Source organism: Mus caroli, chromosome 3 (genome assembly GCF_900094665.2).
Source record: "Mus caroli chromosome 3, CAROLI_EIJ_v1.1, whole genome shotgun sequence".
Classification (NCBI taxonomy): Eukaryota; Metazoa; Chordata; class Mammalia; order Rodentia; family Muridae; genus Mus; species Mus caroli.
The window spans coordinates 76,959,901-76,978,409 of NC_034572.1; the positions used below are offsets into that span (position 1 = coordinate 76,959,901).

The following is an 18,509-nucleotide window of genomic DNA, read 5'->3' on the forward strand; positions in this document are numbered from 1 at the left end:
AGAAGTCTACATACTTATCTTGTTCCTTCCCCATACTATTTATCTTGAGTCTAAAGTAAAGAAACACACCCTATCTCCAGTCAGTACAGTCAAAGGGACACATGTAGGGCTATACCTGCACACACTGGTTGTTACTGTCCGCAATTAATATCTTTCCACTCGTAGATGCAGCCACACCCTGCAGGTTTGTAAATTCTCCTTTGTTTCTTCCTTTGGTACCTAAGAGTAAATGAGAAAAGCATAGAAATTAGGTTATAGAGAATAAGACTAGCAAAAGTATTATCCAAGCTTCTGTAAGTAGCATGAGAAAACACTGTCTTTTCTCTTGTCCATGGTAGGGATGGGCGCATAGCTGTGTATATGCGCAGTAGGTGTTTACTGAGATATAGCCGTGCAGCCTCATCTGTCATCATGTAACAGCTACATCTTTATTTTTAAACAATTGAATAACTTATTTCAATAGGACTCTGAGTATTAATGGACGGAAACAGGCAAACTGTCTAAGTGTGACCTAGAAAGAAGCTTAGAATGTATTTCCTAAAGAGAAAAATAAATTATAATTTAATTTATGCTAAAAGAGCAACGTAATAGTTTTTAGCTGTCTCCAGATGTCGGCTGAAGGGAACAAATCAACAACAGAACTGCTGCGCTGGGCGGGTCCATTTTGGGTTCGCTGCTTTCCACCAGATCATTGACCATCATTGTTCCAAAGTCAGGGCCCTCTCAGGTTTACTTGTTCTTCTGTGTCTAATGTCTCCAAGCACGAGAGAGAAAAACCTCAGATCCCCAAAGAGACAGTCCTGCATCGTGAAGGAAACTCCTGTCTCATTAAATGTATCACTTGGTCCACAGGATCATGGCAAGAGGCATGAATGCAAAATGAGTGTGTGGAAGCAAAGCATTGTGGTACCCAAATGGAGCCCAGGGAAGCTGCTTGAGCCCAGGGGTTCAAAGCTGGCCTGGACAACAATTGTGAGAGCCAGGCTCACAACAAATAATAAGACAAGTAAAATAAATAAAAAGATAAAGAAGATGAGTTGATATCTGGTCATAGAGATGAGAAAGGTGTGGCTGGCCCTTTAAAGAGACATGCACTAGTGTGGTTTGTTTGAGGTCTCTCCTGCTGATGTCTGAATAACTGGACACAGGAAGAGCAAAACTGAGGACCAGGAAAAGAAAGAATTCTACATTGTTCATTTTACAAACATCTTTTTACAGGTGGTAAGGCCTGAGTGTCTAAGAAAAATAAAAAACCAAAACCCCTGGCTTTTCAAAAATACACTTATAATCCAATCACACCAGAGAGTGGGATGAAGAAGGGGAATGGCTTGGGACTAATAGTCCCTGTCCGAAAATAAATAAATAAAACTTAAAATTGATAAACAAAAGTACGACATTATCAGAAGGAGGTAGCAGGACCCACTTGAAAGCAAGAGTCTTAGGACCCATGGCTGAGATGTCTCAGCAGAACATCAGGTCAATCCCACCGGCCTGACAACTGGGATTCAACCCCTGGGAGCACATAAAGGTGAAAGAGAGAACGCATGCATGCATGCACACTCGCATGTACGCACTCACATGCGTGTTTTCCTCTGACCTACACACACACAATAGCATGTGTCACCACACACACTAATAATAAATACTTTTTTTTTTAAGAGCAAGAACCTTATAAAAACTGGGGTTGGAACAGAAACCAAAGAAATGACCTTAAAGAAACCCCAGTGATGTAGATCTTGTTGTGTTTCAGACCCCAGGACAGAAGCTAAGGTACATATTTAGTGTACCAATGTGGACCTGGCCTCCAGGTTCCCCCAGCATCCCTCAGTCTCTGTTACAGTGCATACCCCGCCCTCTACCCTGAACTTTCCAGCCAAGGGGCTGGGCTGCCCCTCCCCCAGAAGCTCCTCCCTATATAATCCAGACCTTTAGGTCTCTCTTCTCTCTTCTGTCTCTCATAGAGTGCTCTCTCTCTCTTTCTCTTCCCCCTCCCCTGTGTCTCCCTCCTCATGGCAACTTTCCTGGCCTCCTTCTTGGGACCAGTGAACCTGCCTGTGAGTGGGCTTCCCAATAAACCTGCCTTTATATACTTTAATCAGGCTTGGATTGGCTCATTTCACTGGCAGAGAAATAACTTATCAGATCCTTGCATCTGTGAAACTGGCACTGTCCCCATAGCCATGGGGTGGCTGCTGACAAGCAGCAGAGGAAAGGCAGCTGGGAGACACCTGAGGAGAGCAGAGGAATGTGGTCTCTCTTCCCCCAGCCTGGAACCTGCTTGCTCAAGGGTGGAGTTTCCTGCTCATTCGTTCTGCCACGCCCACTGCTGGACCCTGTCGCTTTGCTGCTTGGAGACACACACACGTGTTCACCCTATTACTTGATCTCGAGATTGTTTGGCGGGAAATCGGGTTCCCTCCCCCTTCCTTTATAACTGGATGTTGGAACTAGTAAAAGGGGGCTTTGAACATGAAATCGTCTTGGCCTCATTCTTTCTCCCGCCCCCTCTAGCTTCCTCTCTTTTCAGCTCAAGCTGCCATCCTCAGTTGAACCGTTCACGTTGCGGACTGCAACAGAGGAACATTGATTTGCTGTCCTTGAGGGACAGGCAGGGACAGACACTGCCTGTGGTTCTCCTTCATTTAACCTTTGGCTAAGGACAAAGGCCATTGTGTCTCTAGAAAACTCAGTGCGAACCAGGAAATAGAAAAAAAATGGTATTAGCGAAAAGATTCCATTTGCTTTCTAGAATATACAGCTGGTGCTGGAAGAAAGAAATTAGAGGCACCCAAAACACCAACATGTTTTTGTACCATACAGAAATAAGGCCACGAGTCTGAGCATCACAGAAATGGCAAAGAACCACCCTGGGGCAGGGAGACATTCAGTCGAACTCCACATTAATCCGATCAGAATCCAGGGCAGGAAGTTCTTTGCTTTTGCAATGAATGAGGGTGTTCTTGGAAGCTGCCAACCTTGGGTCACCAGAGCAGTGGGACAAAGCTCACTGCTGAAAGAGGTTCTGCTATGCATCTGGCCATCGAGGTGCCATCAGCCTCTATCTGTTGGCCCATTTGTAAATAATGGATGGGAGGGACCTCAGTCAGCCACACTGCCCGGTTTTAAAACAGGCTAGATAAAACAGGCATAGCTCAGCAAGGCCACTCAGCAGGTAAAAAAAAAAAAAAAAAAAAAAAAAAAAAAAAAAAAAAAAAAAAAAAAACCTTTACCATTCAAGTACTTGCAAGCTAGAGTTCCTGCCCCAAATCCCCCATAGAGGAAAGAGAACTGTCTCCCAAAGTTGTCCTTGACATTCACATGAACGCCTGCACTCACGCAGACACAAATAGCACACACACACACACACACACAACACAGACACACACACCACCAAAGACAACAAGCTGCTAATAAATAGTGAAATCTCTCTCTCCACCTACCTCCACCTCCTCTTCCAACCCTCTCTCTCTTTTCAAGAGCTAAAGACCACACCTCCCCTTGTGCATGCCTGCACTGTACCAGGCCCTCATTCTTAGGAGCACCTTTTGTCTTGTCAGAGATTCCCACTGTTTCTTTCTCCCGAACCCTGTTTGCATCAGTTTATCTTGAAAGACAATTGATGCTAATGACCTTTCACTGGCAATTGAAATAGATGCTGTTTAACACCGAAAGACAATGTGGATAGAGACAATGTGGATAGACCTTTCAAGTGTTTGTAAGGCAGCTTATCATGAAAATGAAGTAGGAATCCTAGAAGTTGGAAGTTATTTGGGCCCAAGCTTTACCTTCCCAGCTCCTTAGGAAATCTATTTGGTCAACAGACAAGTCTCTATTGTCTCTATAGTATTCTAAGTGAGTGGTGAGGCTGGAGATGTGTCTCGGCCTTAGAGCACTTTCCTACCTTGTCCAAGACCTCGGGTTCAATCCTTAGCTACACAAGCTTGTATATACACACGTGCAAGCATATATATGTACACAGAACATTGAAAAGTTGTAAAGTCTTACATAACACTTATAAGTAAAAAAATACATATATTAACAGTACTTATCAAATCACTTCCTATTTTCATCTAAAAGATTCATTTCACAATTACTTGTGTTGGCTACTAACTGATTGACAGAATTTAAGGGAGCTATAAGTATTAGTAATAATTTCTTAAGGTAATTAAACTATTAGAGTGGTAGTGGAGGTGCACTCATTTAATGCCAGCACTCAGAAGATCCAGGCAGGCAGATCTCTGAGTTGGAGGCCAGCCTGGTCTACAGAGGGAGTTCCAGGATAGCCAGGGTTACAGAGTAGTAACTCTTGTCTTGAAAAGCAAAAAAGAAAAGAAAAAAGAAAAAGAAAAAAAAGAAAAGAAAAAAGAAAAAACAGAAAAAGAAAGAAAGGAAGGAAGAAAGAGAGAGAAAGAGAGAGAAAGGAAAGGAAGGGAGGGGAAGGGAAGGGGAGGAGAGGGGAGGGGAGGGGAAAGAAAAGGAAAGGAAAGGAAAGGAAAGGAAAGGAAAGGAAAGGAAAGGAAAGGAAAGGAAAGGAAAGGAAAGGAAAGGAAAGGAAAGGGGAAAGGAAAGGAAAGGGGAAAGGAAAGGAAAAAAGGAAAGGAAAAAGGAAAGGAAAGGAAGATAATTACACCACTTATTTTTTCTCGGATGGTAAACTAGCCTATGAATCACAAGAGGAATTTTCAAACCCACAGCTTCTGAACCCTACTCCCCATGACCACTCCCAAATGTCCAGGAGGTGAATCCCTAAGCTGAATCCAGAAGACCAACAATGTGTATCTCCTCTGACTGCCCTCCCCAACTTAGTAAACAAGGAGCTTTGAGTGAAAGAATCTACCCAGATTCTACTGAGGCAAGCACATCTCTACTGCAGGATGATGATCCCAGCAGGTGCCTAATGAGCACTTGGTAAACGCGTGCACATGTGAGTCAGTAAGGACTGGCAGTAAATTCTAACTCACGTTGCATGTTGCATCGTGAGAAAGTGAAATGTTCAGCAATATGCGCAGCACTTTCTTATAAATTCTCTCTCATGAGCCATCAGGATAAATATCATCATTTCCATTGTGCAGTTGAGGAGACTGAAGCTCATCACATTAGAGACAGAAGAAAGAACAAAGCTGCATTTTTTCAATATATACACACTTTTTTCTTTTTCTTTCCTTTCCTTTCCTTTCCTTTCCTTTCCTTTCCTTTCCTTTCCTTTCCTTTCCTTTCCTTTCCTTTTTTTCTAGTTCCAGTGTTATACTCCTTAATCCCAGCACTCAAGAGGCAGAGGCAGACACATGTGAGGCATCTTTGAGTTCCAGACCAAACTGGTCTACAGTAAGTTTAAGGACTGTCAGGGTAGGCTGGAGAGATGACTCAGCAGTTAAGAGCACGGACTGCTCTTCCAGAGGTCCTGAGTTCAATTCCCAGCAACCACATGGTGGCTCACAATCATCTGTAATGGGATCCAATGCCTTCATCTGGTGTGTCTGAAAATAGCTACAGTGTACTCATATACATAAAATAAATATTTTTTTAAATGGGACCTTCAGGACTACACAATGAGGCCCCTGTCTAAAAATAATAGCCATCATCTTTGTCTTCATCATCGTCATCATCTTTATCAGCCTTCAATCACCCTTAGAGTCGCCCTGCCAACTGACAAGCAGTCCCAGTGTGGTCATTCACCATACATACTCACAGGCCTACCAAGCCCCCTTTTTGACGTCTCTGCTCCCACTGCCCTCTTGGACCAAATAGGCCAATGATCCACAAGAATGGGGAGACCCACACAAGTGTGCAAGTGCCACAGAGGCTAAAAGAGGCCCCTGAAGCCGGAATTACAAGCATTTCTGAGCCATCCTATATGGATACTGGGAACTGAACTCCAGTCCTCTGTTAACAGCTGCCATCTCTCCAGCTCCATGATGTTTTAAACTTTAACTTGACAGTTTTCTTTGGGCTCACTTGGATCACATTGCCTCTTAAAATCCTTAAAGTCCACTCCTGTCAATCACACTAACTTTTAACTGTTTAACTGTATCTCTAATCTACACCATAAGCTCTCTGCATGAGTAACATTTGTAACATCTGTAACACCTGTAACATCTGCTCTGTTCCCTTGCCGCACTTTATGGCACAGAGCTCAAGTTGGGAGGTATTGAAGGTCCTCAGCCTACAGCACTTCGCGGGTGTTTGTACCTTTAAGATGTTGGGTGTTGTACTGGCTGGTTTTGTATGTCAATTTGACACACACTGGAGTTATCACAGAGAAAGAAGTCTCCCTTGAGGAAATGCCTCCATGAGATTCAACTGTATTTTCTCAAAAATCAAAGGTGGGAGGACCCATTGTGGGTTTTATCATCCCTGGGCTGGTAGTCCTGGGTTCTATGATAAAGCAGGCTGAGCAATCCAGGGGAAGCAAGCCAGTAAGCAGCACCCCTCCATGGCCTCTGCATCATGTTCCTGCCCTGTGTGAGTTCCTGTCCTGACCTCCTTTGGTGGTGAACAGCAATGTGGAAGTGTAAGCTGAATAAATTCTTTCCTCCCCAACTTGCTTCTTGGTCATGATGTTTTGTGCAGGAACACAAACCCTCACTAAGAAAGGTATCGTGGAAGGAAGTTAATTCATTAGAGGCACATCTTGACAAAGATATGGGACTTCAGCCCTACTCTGCCTGACTTTGCTTCCTAAGTCACCATGAAGTAAGACAGTCACTTCATGTCCTCCACAACACAAGATGCTGCCATACCGCAGGCCCCAAAGTAATGGAACCAACCAGCCGTTTACTAGAGTCTCCAAAACAGTGAGCCAAAATAAATCCTTTCTCTGTTTTAGTTAATACCTCAAAGGTTTGTTTAAAAAAAAAAAATAGCCGGGCGTGGTGGCGCACGCCTTTAATCCCAGCACTCGGGAGGCAGAGGCAGGCGGATTTCTGAGTTCGAGGCCAGCCTGGTCTACAAAGTGAGCTCCAGGACAGCCAGAGCTATAAAGAGAAACCCTGTCTCGAAAAACCAAAAAAAAAAAAAAAAAAAATAAAAATAAAAAAATAAAAAAAAAATAGAGAAACCTGATTAGCACACACAGTCAGTGCTTAGTGCTTAATACCACAGCAACTATAAACTGTATCTACTTCCACTTGAAGTGAAGGGAGAGTTCCCAAGGATAAAATTCTCAAGGACTGAGAGAGGGGTCTTAGCATGAGCTCATTCAACATGACCTCCATCATCTCAGACTTTAAGGAAAAAGGGTAATTTACAGAGGTGAGGCAGTTTGTTTCTATGAACTTTGGAGCACATGCTACATGAAGTGTATTGTATTGTATTGTATTGTATTGTATTGTATTGTATTGTATTGCAGTGTACTGTACTCTACTGTACTGTATTGATTCTATTCTATTCTATTCTATTCTATTCTATTCTATTCTATCCTATACACATTTTTTCTTCTACATGCTGGTGGATCAATCCCAGAGTCTGAAGACTATTCTGAGCTAGGCTGCCTCTCCAGCCCCACATAACCATTTAAAATGACACATTCTAGAGTACAGATGAGTACTTCATCCAACTTCCTACTAACTCACTTAGGTATGGGGAATAGATCACATATTTTGAAACAATTCCACAGTGGTCCTTTCCCTCCCTCCCACATCTTCTAAGTCCCCTTTGTTCAGTGATGTTCTCCACTGATGACTAACCCAGCTCCTAACTCCTAGTCAGCAAACCCAGAAAGGAATTTCTGCATGGCCAGGAACTGTCACCAGCAAGAGCTCTGAGTTACTTCTCTCAACTCATTCAGAATGATTGTCCAATGCAATATTTGAGAGACACTGTAATTCACTTGCAGTGGGCATTCAATTAAATTGTCAGGCATGGGAGATACCACACCATCAACTTTGGAAAACCACAGAAGTTAAGGGGTGATTAAAAGTTGTAGCTTTCAGTTCTTTAAGTCTGTATTCCTTCCGTGTAAGGATAATTAGGTGTTGCCATGATGGTATGTCATTAGGAGTGGGGCTGAGGGGATTGGGAGAGGGAGCTCCGATCTGTGGTATTTACTTATTTTCAAAGTTTAAATAATTCTTACTGATTTCAAGTTAATATTGTGGTGCCATCGAATAAGCTAGCAGTAGCTGTCTCCAGCACACCTAACATTTTATATAGCAACAGGTATATTATCAGCAGAATAATCAGAACTGTATTATATCCACTACAGATCTTCAGTAAGATGACACACAGCACAGTGGCTAACTCAGAAAATGCCCACACCCTTCCCCTGATTCCAATCATCATCTAGAATTCCTTTAATTTGTGTGTGTTTGGTTGGTTCTTTTATGGGGGGGGGGCTGCAGGGTTCAAGACATTTTCTCAACATGTAGCCCTGTTGTCCTGAAACTCACTACGTAGATCAGGTTGGCCCTGAACTCAGAGATCTCAGCCTGCCTCTGCCTCCAGAGTTCTGGAATTAAAGGCGTGTGCAGCCACACCCAGCTTTAACTTTTAGCATGTACCTTTAAATGTTATCATTTGAATTGTTTGCACATTTAAGTTTTAACATTTCCTTAAGGCTCATGATTAAAGTATTGTTCCAGGGATTAAACACAGGCCATCAGAAAGGGGGAATACTTGCCTTTACCCACTGAGCCACCTCACTGGCCCAAAAGAGGATATTTAAATTCTGTAGCTCGTGCCTTGATGCTGCACCATCTGAGTATGGCTGGGGATGACAAATGGTACCATGGCATTGACACCATTCTTGACCTGAAGGAATTTACAGTCTTACTGGGTGGTGAGACCACAGCATAAATAACAATAGTAATCACTGTGGATTGAGGCTTGGGGTGGTCAAGTGTGAGGATGCAGAGGGTGTTTGAGCAGCAGTGGGCTCCCACCCGATGTGTCCAATCACCTCACTTTTTATTCTTCAGACTTTTACTTAGTCAGCACGACATGTGCATGTATGTCATGAAGCCATCAGTCATTTCTCTTCACCTGTCCTTTGTTTCCAGATCTCTCTGCCTGCTAATTGCATCTGTTGACTTGAGGAAGTCCTATTAAGTTCTGGCTTAACGTCCTTATTATTGTGGCTTTTCATCACTCTCCCTCAGTAGTTGACCAAGTTGCTCATCTATCTGCCATACAAGTCTATAAGCTCTTCTAGGAAGGAGATCATGTCTCTGTCGTCTCTATAATATATCCATTATCTAGCACATGCCTGTCGGGGTCAGGTGCTCAAAAAAACATTTTTTGAGCTTCATTATTGCGTCATGAATGCTGACTTTTACTAGAATCTGGATTAGGACATAAAGTTAAAGAATTAAGACAACAACAAGAACAAAAGTCTTAGGGATATTTTTAGCCAATAGTTTAAAAGATCTGAATAATGAACACCATGAAACATTTATGAAATGAACTTAAGGAGCCATTAATAAGTAGAAAATATTCTGTGTTCACAGATTGGAAGAGTACATATTGGAAAGATGTCTATACTACTTAAAGTAATCTACAAATTCAATGCAATGCTCACCAAAATCCCAATGACATTTTTTTTCAAAGAAGTAGAAAAAGCAATGCTAAAATTCATGTGTAACCACAGAAACCTCCAAAAAAGCTAAAGCAATTCTGAGGGAAAAGAGCAAAGCTAGAGACATTATATTCTCTGATTTCCACATCTGCTTCAAAGCTATTCCTGACAAAAACAGCATAAAAAGGACACACACTAGTGGAATACAAGGCCCGGAGATCATGCTGGCACCTGTAATTCCAGCATTTGGCAGTCCAAGGCAGTGAATATAGAATTTAAGGGGAGTCTGGGCTACAGAGTGTGCAGAGTGAGATTGTCTCAGGAACAGACAAAAACTCAACAGACCACAAAGAGAATGAGAATGCCCAGAAATAAAGCCACACATTTATGGTTAATTGATCTGTGACAAAGAGGAAGGAGACAATGGGGACAGAAGAGTCTCTACAATAAATGGGGTTGGGAAATCCAGATGTTGACATGCAGATTACTAGAGGCTGACCTCATATCAAAGACAAAGGGCAATCCACACTGGATTAAAGACTGGAAGCCTAGGACCTGAAGCTGCAAACCCTGCAGGAGGAAGCATGGGAGAGGAACTCATCACACTGGTGTGAACAATGGCTTTTAGGTCTGACGCCAGCCATGCATCTACTAAAGCATTGATATCCAAGATGCATAAGGAGCTAAAATAATTTCATAAACTTTCTCTTTTTTTTTTTGGTTTTTTTTTTATTAGTCTCTTCACTCTGGTGATAGTTTTGTTTATTAAACAGAAATTTCTTACCTTAAATGTTTTTGCTTTTGTTGCCAAGTTGTGGTACTCATAAAAAGAAATTAAGAAAAATCATTGCTTTTGTAACATTGAGCTTGAACTCCTTCTACCTCAGATCTCAAATACTGGAATTATATTGGTACAGCAGTGCGTCTGGGCTCAGGGTTCCAACCAATCCATGGTGAGAAGACAACCTGGGGCCAGTGAGGTGCACAGCAGGTAAAGACTAAACAGACTTAGTGGTCTGTTTGATGGTCAGAACTCTTAGAGAGGAAGGAGAAAGCCAACCCTGGAGTTGTCCTCCGACCCCCACATGCATGCTGAGGCACTTGTACCCCAATAATAGTAATAATAATAATAAATTTAAATGTGATTTTAAACATGGGCAAATGATCTAAATAGACATTTCTTAAAAGACATACAGGTGGCCAAGTAAGTATATAAAAGAGGTCAACATTACTAACTACCAGGAGAATGCAAATTCAAACCAACCAGCCATCAAAAAGACAAGATAAATGTTGATGGGGATGTGAATAAAGGGAGCCTTATCACTGCTGAAGAGAAGGTCCACTTGTAGCCATTATGTAAACAGTAGGAAGGCTCCTCACATAATTAAAAATGGTACTAACATATAGTTCATGACTACTACTATAGTTTCCCCCCCAAAACGACATTGATTCTCGGGACCCTATCATTGTGACAACATAGAAGAATCTAAAGGACAATTTTGCATTTTATGGACATGGAAGCTGAGGCTGAAGGAAGCAGAACGCTAGGCCCAAGGCTCAAGTGGAAGACCTGGAGCAGCAGGATCCGTCCTGCGTCTGTCCTAGCTTGTCCCCTGGAATCATTCTACACAGGTGACCAAGAAAGGTATGCTTCGAATGGACTGTCCATTCCACAGTCTTTACCAGTATTCAGCCTTGAGAACCAACAGGGTAACTCACAATGTTCCAAGGAGCCCGAGTTGCCCCCGGCAGTTTGAGGAGAATAGATGGTGAGAAAAGATGGCCAGCATGGTCTCCTACTCCTTCCCTCCCCGAGCCCACATGCAGATCTGCAGATTCCCAGTATCTGAAGTTCTGTGGTAGAAAAGTCTATTTCCTTTCTAGGTGTGTCAGTTAACAAACTGTGCAGCAGCACTCTCAGGCCCAGTGATGTAGACACAGGAGGGCGCAGGGGAGGCAGGCTGTGGGTAAAGACAGAACGAGGAAAACGAGGCAGGCTGCAGGTCCTTTTTGAAACAAAATGCAAGCTTTGCTTTTCCTTAAGAATGTCTGAACACCCTTTTTTGGTTTACTTTTAGGTCGCTTCCTCTTGGGAAGACAAGCAGTAAAAACAAACATAGGTAAAAAGCGCCAGGTAATAAATCAGAGGGAGGGGCAACCCCATTCCGGTCTCTGAGCCCAGGCTACACCTCTGGGCTTCATCCCCAGCCCCGCCCAAACCCATTTCCTTCTCCACCCAGAGGTCTTAGGCGCTGTTTTCCAGCTCCGCACAACTGGCTGGCCACACAGCTTGCTCTGTGGACTGACCCCCACAGATCTCCCACTCCTTGCAGGAGTGGAGGCAGAGAGGTATCTGAATTCCGTTTGTGGGACTGCCACCGCCCAAGCCCACAGATTTCACAGAAATACAAGAATTTGCCAGAGACAAGGCTCTTTGCTTTTGGGTTAGACGGGGGGGGGGGGGTGTCCTCCAAAGACACACCCACCAAAGTGAGAATCTTTTTTAAAAAAATTGTCGTTGTATTGTTGGTTTTTCTTCCCCCTACCCCCGCCCCCTTCTTGTTTTCAGCTTCTCACTGGCTGTATTTATCAGGAAAAGGGGGGAGGGGAGGAGGAAAGAAAGGAGGAAACGGAAGAAGAAACATTTGGGAAGAGCCTACAGAAACTAGCCCAACAAAATAACCAGAAGCTCCCCACCTGCTCGGAAATGCAGGATTCCGATTGGCAGGAGCGCTTGCCAGGTAGCCCCTTAGCCACTGAGTCCTGGGACAGCGCCCACTCCTTACCGACTCGGAAGATCAGGTCGTCCTCGATGGGGTTCTCTTTTCGCTTGCCGGTGCTGTACATGCTGGCAGGTCTCTTCACAGCCTTCTGCTTGACGTGCCCACTCCCGGGGGACTTGACTCGTCGCTTCACGCCCTCGGTGGTGGGGGACACGTCGGCTGAGCGGATGACCTTGAGCTTAAACGGGCTGCCTCGGATATGCTGGTCGTAGAGCCTGAGGGACAGGGTGAAGTCCCCCTCCTTCTGCACAGTATACAGGAACTCGTAGGTGCCGTTCTTGTTGTCCAGGATCTCTCCGTCCGCCACGCTGCCGTCCGGGGTGCTGAGCTCAGCGGTGAGGTATGCGTTGCCTGTCTTGCACAGCTCTCCGTCTTTGTCCTTGGTGGTTATAGTAACGGACATGGGCTGCCCGATGATGGTCTGCCGCAGCCCCTCGCCCGTGGCCACCGTCTCAGAGGCGACCGCGTTAGTGGTGAGGATGGTCCCCAGGTTGTGGATAGACTTCTTCAGTCCCTCCGTTTCCACGATAAAATCCAGCTGGTCGTTCTCGCGCGGGTGCAGTGGGAAGTCCTGGTCCGCCAGTTCGTTCAGCTTCTCGCTCATCTGCTTCTTCACCAGCAGCACCTCCGTCTCCGTGCCATGGTTGAGGGCCTGCGCCGTGAAGTTGCTGCAGCTCTTAATGCTTTCCTGGCCTTGGAGCAGGGTATCCAGCTGCGACTGCAGCACCTGCCGGGGACACAGAGGCAATGAGCGCTTCCTACAGGACACTGTGCAGCCTGCAGGACACTTGGCCAGGAGCTGGGGCAGAACCCTCCGCCCAAAAGAACCAACCTCTACGCCCGCCCACTCAGGTGGCTCGGAACCATCTGCATTCCATTTAACCCAGTGAACCCATGCAGAACGCTAAGTTGCATTTCCAGTATCATCTGGAGATTTCCCTTCCGCCTCACCCTGCCTCTCACCCACACGTGCATTTCTTAGGTCATCTGTTTACTTGGGGCTAAGAGAAGAAAGGACGCTACCAACAGCAAACAAATTGTCTGCTTGATGCGAATTAGTCATTATCCAGTGGCCTTTCCCTAGCGTTTAGAGCTGCCAGTCACCACCTCAGGGAACAAAACCCAACCATTTGAGAAGTTTCTACACCTGAATACCCAAAGCTCTCCACCCTGGCTTGGTGAACAGACTTGCAGAGCCAAACAAAGGCGGCAGTCAGGTTCACTTTGAAGTTGAGGAACAGGTTGGTGTGGGTGAGAGAGAGAGCAGTGAAGAGGCTCCTCCACCCTATAATTAAGGAAGGAAAACATTCCAGGCGACCTTAAGCCCTGAAAGCATTTCTATATGCAACCTCTCCTTAGGGAGAACTATACATTCACAGAATCCCAGTTTGGCTGAATATCTACTAAATGTAAAGGGCAGTTCACCGTTGGTCCCCAGGAAGTACAGTGGTGTAGGTCCCTGCCTGCTACCTCCACTGTTAGATCGCAGTAAGCAGGTGCTGGGAGTGCAGAGTCACCCCCCTCCTCCCCCTACAAGAAGCCTGCAGGACTGCAGAGCCTTACTTTGTGTTTGAGACCATAGTTGACCTCCAACTCCATGAGCAGCACGCTCTTGCGAACATTTAAAGTCTTCTGCAGCTCATCAAAGGTGGAGTGGATGTCGTCCACAATGCTAGCCTTTTGGTTGGTTAACTGATGGATGATTTCTGAGATGAACTGAAGAGCAGAATCTATTTCTGGGAGTCTGAGAGACAGGAGAGTTGTTAGTGGTCATTATTTAACTTCTACCTAGGAATACTCCAAAGCCTATCTATACCTTCAGCCTCTCTAAATGCAAGCGCTTTTTACTATGCTGCTTGCATCACCTTTAAAAGGAGACATGAAGGAACAAGTGAGTCCTTCAGGGTCACATTTATTTCAATCTCCCTTCAACCATCTGGGTTAACTATTGATGGGGCAAAGGTCTTGGCGGAACAGTTATGGCCAGATAGTCCTTGTAGCAGAGGATGCCCTGTGCATATAGGATGTTTAACAGAGTTCCCTCCTGTACTCCACATCTATAGCATAGTCCTACACCACTGCTAAGGCACCTAAAATGGGTTTAGGTATCACCAAATGTGTGTGTACAGAATTGCCCATGGTAGAGAACCGCTATATTCTAAGTGTCTAGCTATATCTTTTTTTTTCTTCCAACTACATAAACTTTGAAGAATTCAGAGTACCTGGAGAACTCTTGTAAGTTTCCAAGTTCCTTCCAGTTACATTGAACAACTATGCTTTTCTCCCTAGGACTGTTGACAGTAGGACTATTGGTTATTTTGTTTTACAGCAGGTTGTTAACCTCCTTTTTGGTTTCTCTCATACAGGACATGGCTACTATATTCATTTGTGTCCATGCCAAAAGAAAAAAGGCAGAGAAGTATGTCAGCAGCTCTAAAGAAAATTCCAGCTCTGATTTCAGGCAGGAATTTCTGGGATCACATGATCAAGAAGAACATAGGATTTAGTTATGTATACAGGCTAGCATGACCGTAGCTACCATGTCAGAGACACTGGATGTCAGGCCTGGCCTCCCATGGGATGGGGAGTCTGGAGGGGCACAGTACCTTTTGTTGACTGCGTCCAGCTGGACCTGGAGCGAGGCCTTGTGCTGCTCCACCACATCCTTCAGCGGGACTGTGGGGTGCTCCGCGTGCTCCCCCTCCGTGCATTCCCGACACATGGCGGTCTCACAGGACTGGCAGTAAAATTCCATCACCTGTGGGTAACACAGAGAGCTTACCCTGCAGGAAGCACATATACATTCTCCCATCACACCTAGTCACTAAAGCTGCTGTGGTTGCAGTGCCCAAATGTTGATATGGCAGGCCTCAAACAGGTGCATGCGACACCAAAAGCCACTGCTATGGCTCTCAAGCACTTTGGTCTCTGAACCTCTCTAGGCTCTTTTAAAAAGTGCTGAGGACTTCAAAAGAGCTTTCTGAGCCAGGCATGGTAGGGGAAGTCATTATAGTCCCAGGAGTCAGGAGGCAAAGGAAGATGGAGTTTAGTAAGTTCCTGACCGACCAGGTCTACATAGCAAGTTTCAAGGCAGTCACAGCTACACAGTGAGACACTATCTCAAAAAAAAAAAGTACTTTTGCATATGTGGATGCTTTCTATAGATATTTGTCATATTAAAAATGAAATAAAACATTATTAATGTAATGTAATGAAAGTAATCGTGAAGCCACTTAAATACAAGTGGTGAGTAGCGTGATTTGTTGCTTAAGATGAAAATGTTGGAACTTGGCATCGCTCTCCATTTCAGTGCATCTCTGCAGTGTTCCGCTGGACAGAAGGCAGCTGGATTCTCCTCCCTGCTTCTGCATTCATTCCGCCATGACAGAACGTATCAGACAGACCCTGGAATGCCCACTGTATACACTTGGGAGAGTGGAAACAAACGCCATCTTTCTATTGTTGTGCTATGACTGCAGTATTCACCTTGTGGATCTCCACACACACACCCCCCCCCGCCGGCCCCCCAGGTCTATGGACGAGGGGGTGGGGGTGGGGGTGGGGCTCTCCTGAACTTCATTTAAAACTGCCACTGCTTGAACAGAGATGCACTCCGCAGTTCTCATCCTGGCTCCATAGGCAAATGACCTAACTACTGAGTTTCAACTTGCACCTCTGTCAAGCAGAGAAGGATGGTATCCATGACAGTAACAGGCTCCACTGGGCTGCTGTGCAGATTAACTGAATTAATACACACAAGAACTTGATGATGCTCGGAACCAGCTCAGAATAGCTCCCAGTTAGTAACTGCTGTGGTGATGACAATGACATCATCTGGTTGTCCTTAATGTGAAATTAAGCCACTTATCCTAATAAGGGTGGACACTTAGTAACAATGTAACACAAAGCCTGTTTTGAATTCTCACAAGACTTTTGAGGGAGAGCTTTATGTGGCGTTTTCAGTCATGCACATACCAAAAAGGGCGTGGATCCTGACCCAGCTTGACGGATGATGGGTTTTTCACAGTGCCACTGAAACCAACAAGGTCCTGATAGGTACTCAACACTGCGGGGTCTGGGGTTGTGGAATCACGGGATGTCCTTACTTATGGTTCTAGAGTTTCGTGTCATGGCAACCCAAAGGACTCCTTCCTTAGTCCTCTCACGGTTTGCCATAGTATTTTCTGGAGCTGGTTGTATTTTGGAAACAATCTTTCTGAGTGAACCAGGTTCAGATAAAAGTCCTTCGAAACATTTCCACAATAATCTCAGACTTCATGCACCATTGCACTTTGATGCAGAACCATAGTAAGTTACAGGAATGTGTATTTCATTTTAATTTTTTGTCATATAAAATGACCTCTGAGGACTACACCTGGGCCATAAATTGGAAATGCCACCCTTGTTTTTTGGAGATCGGGATCAATTCATTTTTTAAAGTTTTGTCACATAGGAAGATCTGTTAGGCTTGGACCATAAATTGGAAATTTCTTTTCTTTCTCTCCCACCCCTCTTTTTTGGGAGCAGGGGATGGGGCTCGAACCTAGGGCTTTGTGTATGGTAGGCAGATGCTGAACCACTGAGTATCATTGTAGCCCAAAGTTTTCTCCGTCCATCTCCTGTTCAAAATATCTCCTCGAGCTCTACTAAATTGTATGTTAATAGCAAACTCAAATGGAAATTTGAACCTCCCAAGGGAAGACTGAATGTTTGCTTTTTATTTAAAATACATGTGATTCAGTCCAGTTCACCACGCAGAAACTACTAGATAAGGTGTGAGCTAAGGGGTCCTCTCAGTTGATCTTCCTTTCTCTGGTTGGAGCTGCACTTCAGATTGTTTACAGTTCTTTAACATATTCTTTGCTTCCACCATTCAGGAAACAGGAGGACCTAAAACTAATGCAATGTTCTGCTAAATTTCCTACCGTAAGGTTTCTAGAAATTACTTTTGGAAATGCAAATATTAGGTGACAATATATGAGCCATGTATCACAGATTTTTTTTTTAAATCAGTAATTTAAAAGGACTCTTGCCTTTTAAAGAGCTGGTGAAAGGAATTATTTTTTAAAATTCCAATAAATTCTGTAAACTTTTTAAAAAAAATGTCTTCCCCAGAATCCATGGAGCACGATTTTGAAAGGGCTGGAGATCCTCCCAGTGGTCCTTGAGGCACCGTCCTGTGAGGGCTGAGGCTCTTTTCACTTCTTGCCTTCAGCAGGTGGTTCATAGTACCAGAACGTTTCATTTATGGATCATACATAACAAATATTTCACCTTCATAATAAATACTCAGGAAATCCCACCAGTGCAGGAAATCACCGTGTGGAGGAGTCAGGAATGGAATGTGAAGGCTTCCTCCCTCAGGTTCTGCAGGGTGTAGGGACTAATGCGAGTATCTGGGCTGGAGAGTGTGACACACTAACAGTGCTCAGCCAACCCACTGGCACATTTCCACTGTCAACCGAGGCTGCCTCCGTGCAGAATGGGTTAGGCAAGGCAACGCTTAGTTAGAAGTTTGTGTCTGTGCTGTCATCAGAGATCTCAAACACGGTGTCATCTTACTGGCACTTGCTGGCCTGAGTTCGATTGCCCTCGGCAGTCTGAGGCGTGAGCTGATGTGGGGAGAAAGTTTTATGAAGAGAAAAGCCTGAAGTAAGACATGGACACTGACAATCTGAAATCTCATCAAGAGCAAAGCCCATCATCCTAGGGTTGCCAGCCCTCTTAGCCTGTTCACTTCACTTTATGTGTGTGAGCATTTTGCCAGGGCCTTGCAGAAGAGGATGCCACATCCTCTGGAACTAGATTTGCAGATGATTCTAAGCTGCCATTTGCATGCCTGAACCCAGATCCTTGGCAAAAGCAACCAGTGCTCCAACCACTGAGCCATCTGTCTCTCCAGCCCCTCTTCTTAATTTATGTTTTCAACAGTTGGTGGCAGGAAAATGGATTTACTGAATAAGGAGATCTCTGTCGTATCACTAGCTGATGACTAAGCTAACCGAATGGAACATAATTTCAGTGGTCACACATGACAAAAATTACAGCCTTTGCAAAATTGGCCCAGAAAAGTCACTAAGTAAAAAGAAAAAGTCAGAGAGAGACAGAGAGAGAGAGAGAGAGAGAGAGAGAGAGACAGAGAGAGAGAGAGAGAGAGAGAGAGAGAGAGACAGAGAGAGAGAATGAATAATGGAGAGAAACTATGATTTCCAGAG

The 18,509-nt window shown here is 44.5% G+C and overlaps 1 protein-coding gene across 4 annotated transcripts in view; it reads right to left on the bottom strand.

The window, feature by feature from the left end:
* Trim2 (tripartite motif containing 2) overlaps nt 1-18,509 on the bottom strand; it is a 140,947-nt gene that overhangs the window by 16,063 nt on the left and 106,375 nt on the right. For all 4 annotated transcript variants that reach the window (XM_021158170.1, XM_021158167.1, XM_021158169.2 and 1 more), the window contains exons 4-7: nt 14,901-15,052; nt 13,858-14,038; nt 12,298-13,021; nt 116-219 (exon numbers count right to left, since the gene is read on the bottom strand). In XM_021158170.1, the coding sequence (XP_021013829.1) occupies nt 116-219; nt 12,298-13,021; nt 13,858-14,038; nt 14,901-15,052 (1,161 nt within the window). The remainder of the gene's footprint in view (nt 1-115; nt 220-12,297; nt 13,022-13,857; nt 14,039-14,900; nt 15,053-18,509) is intronic.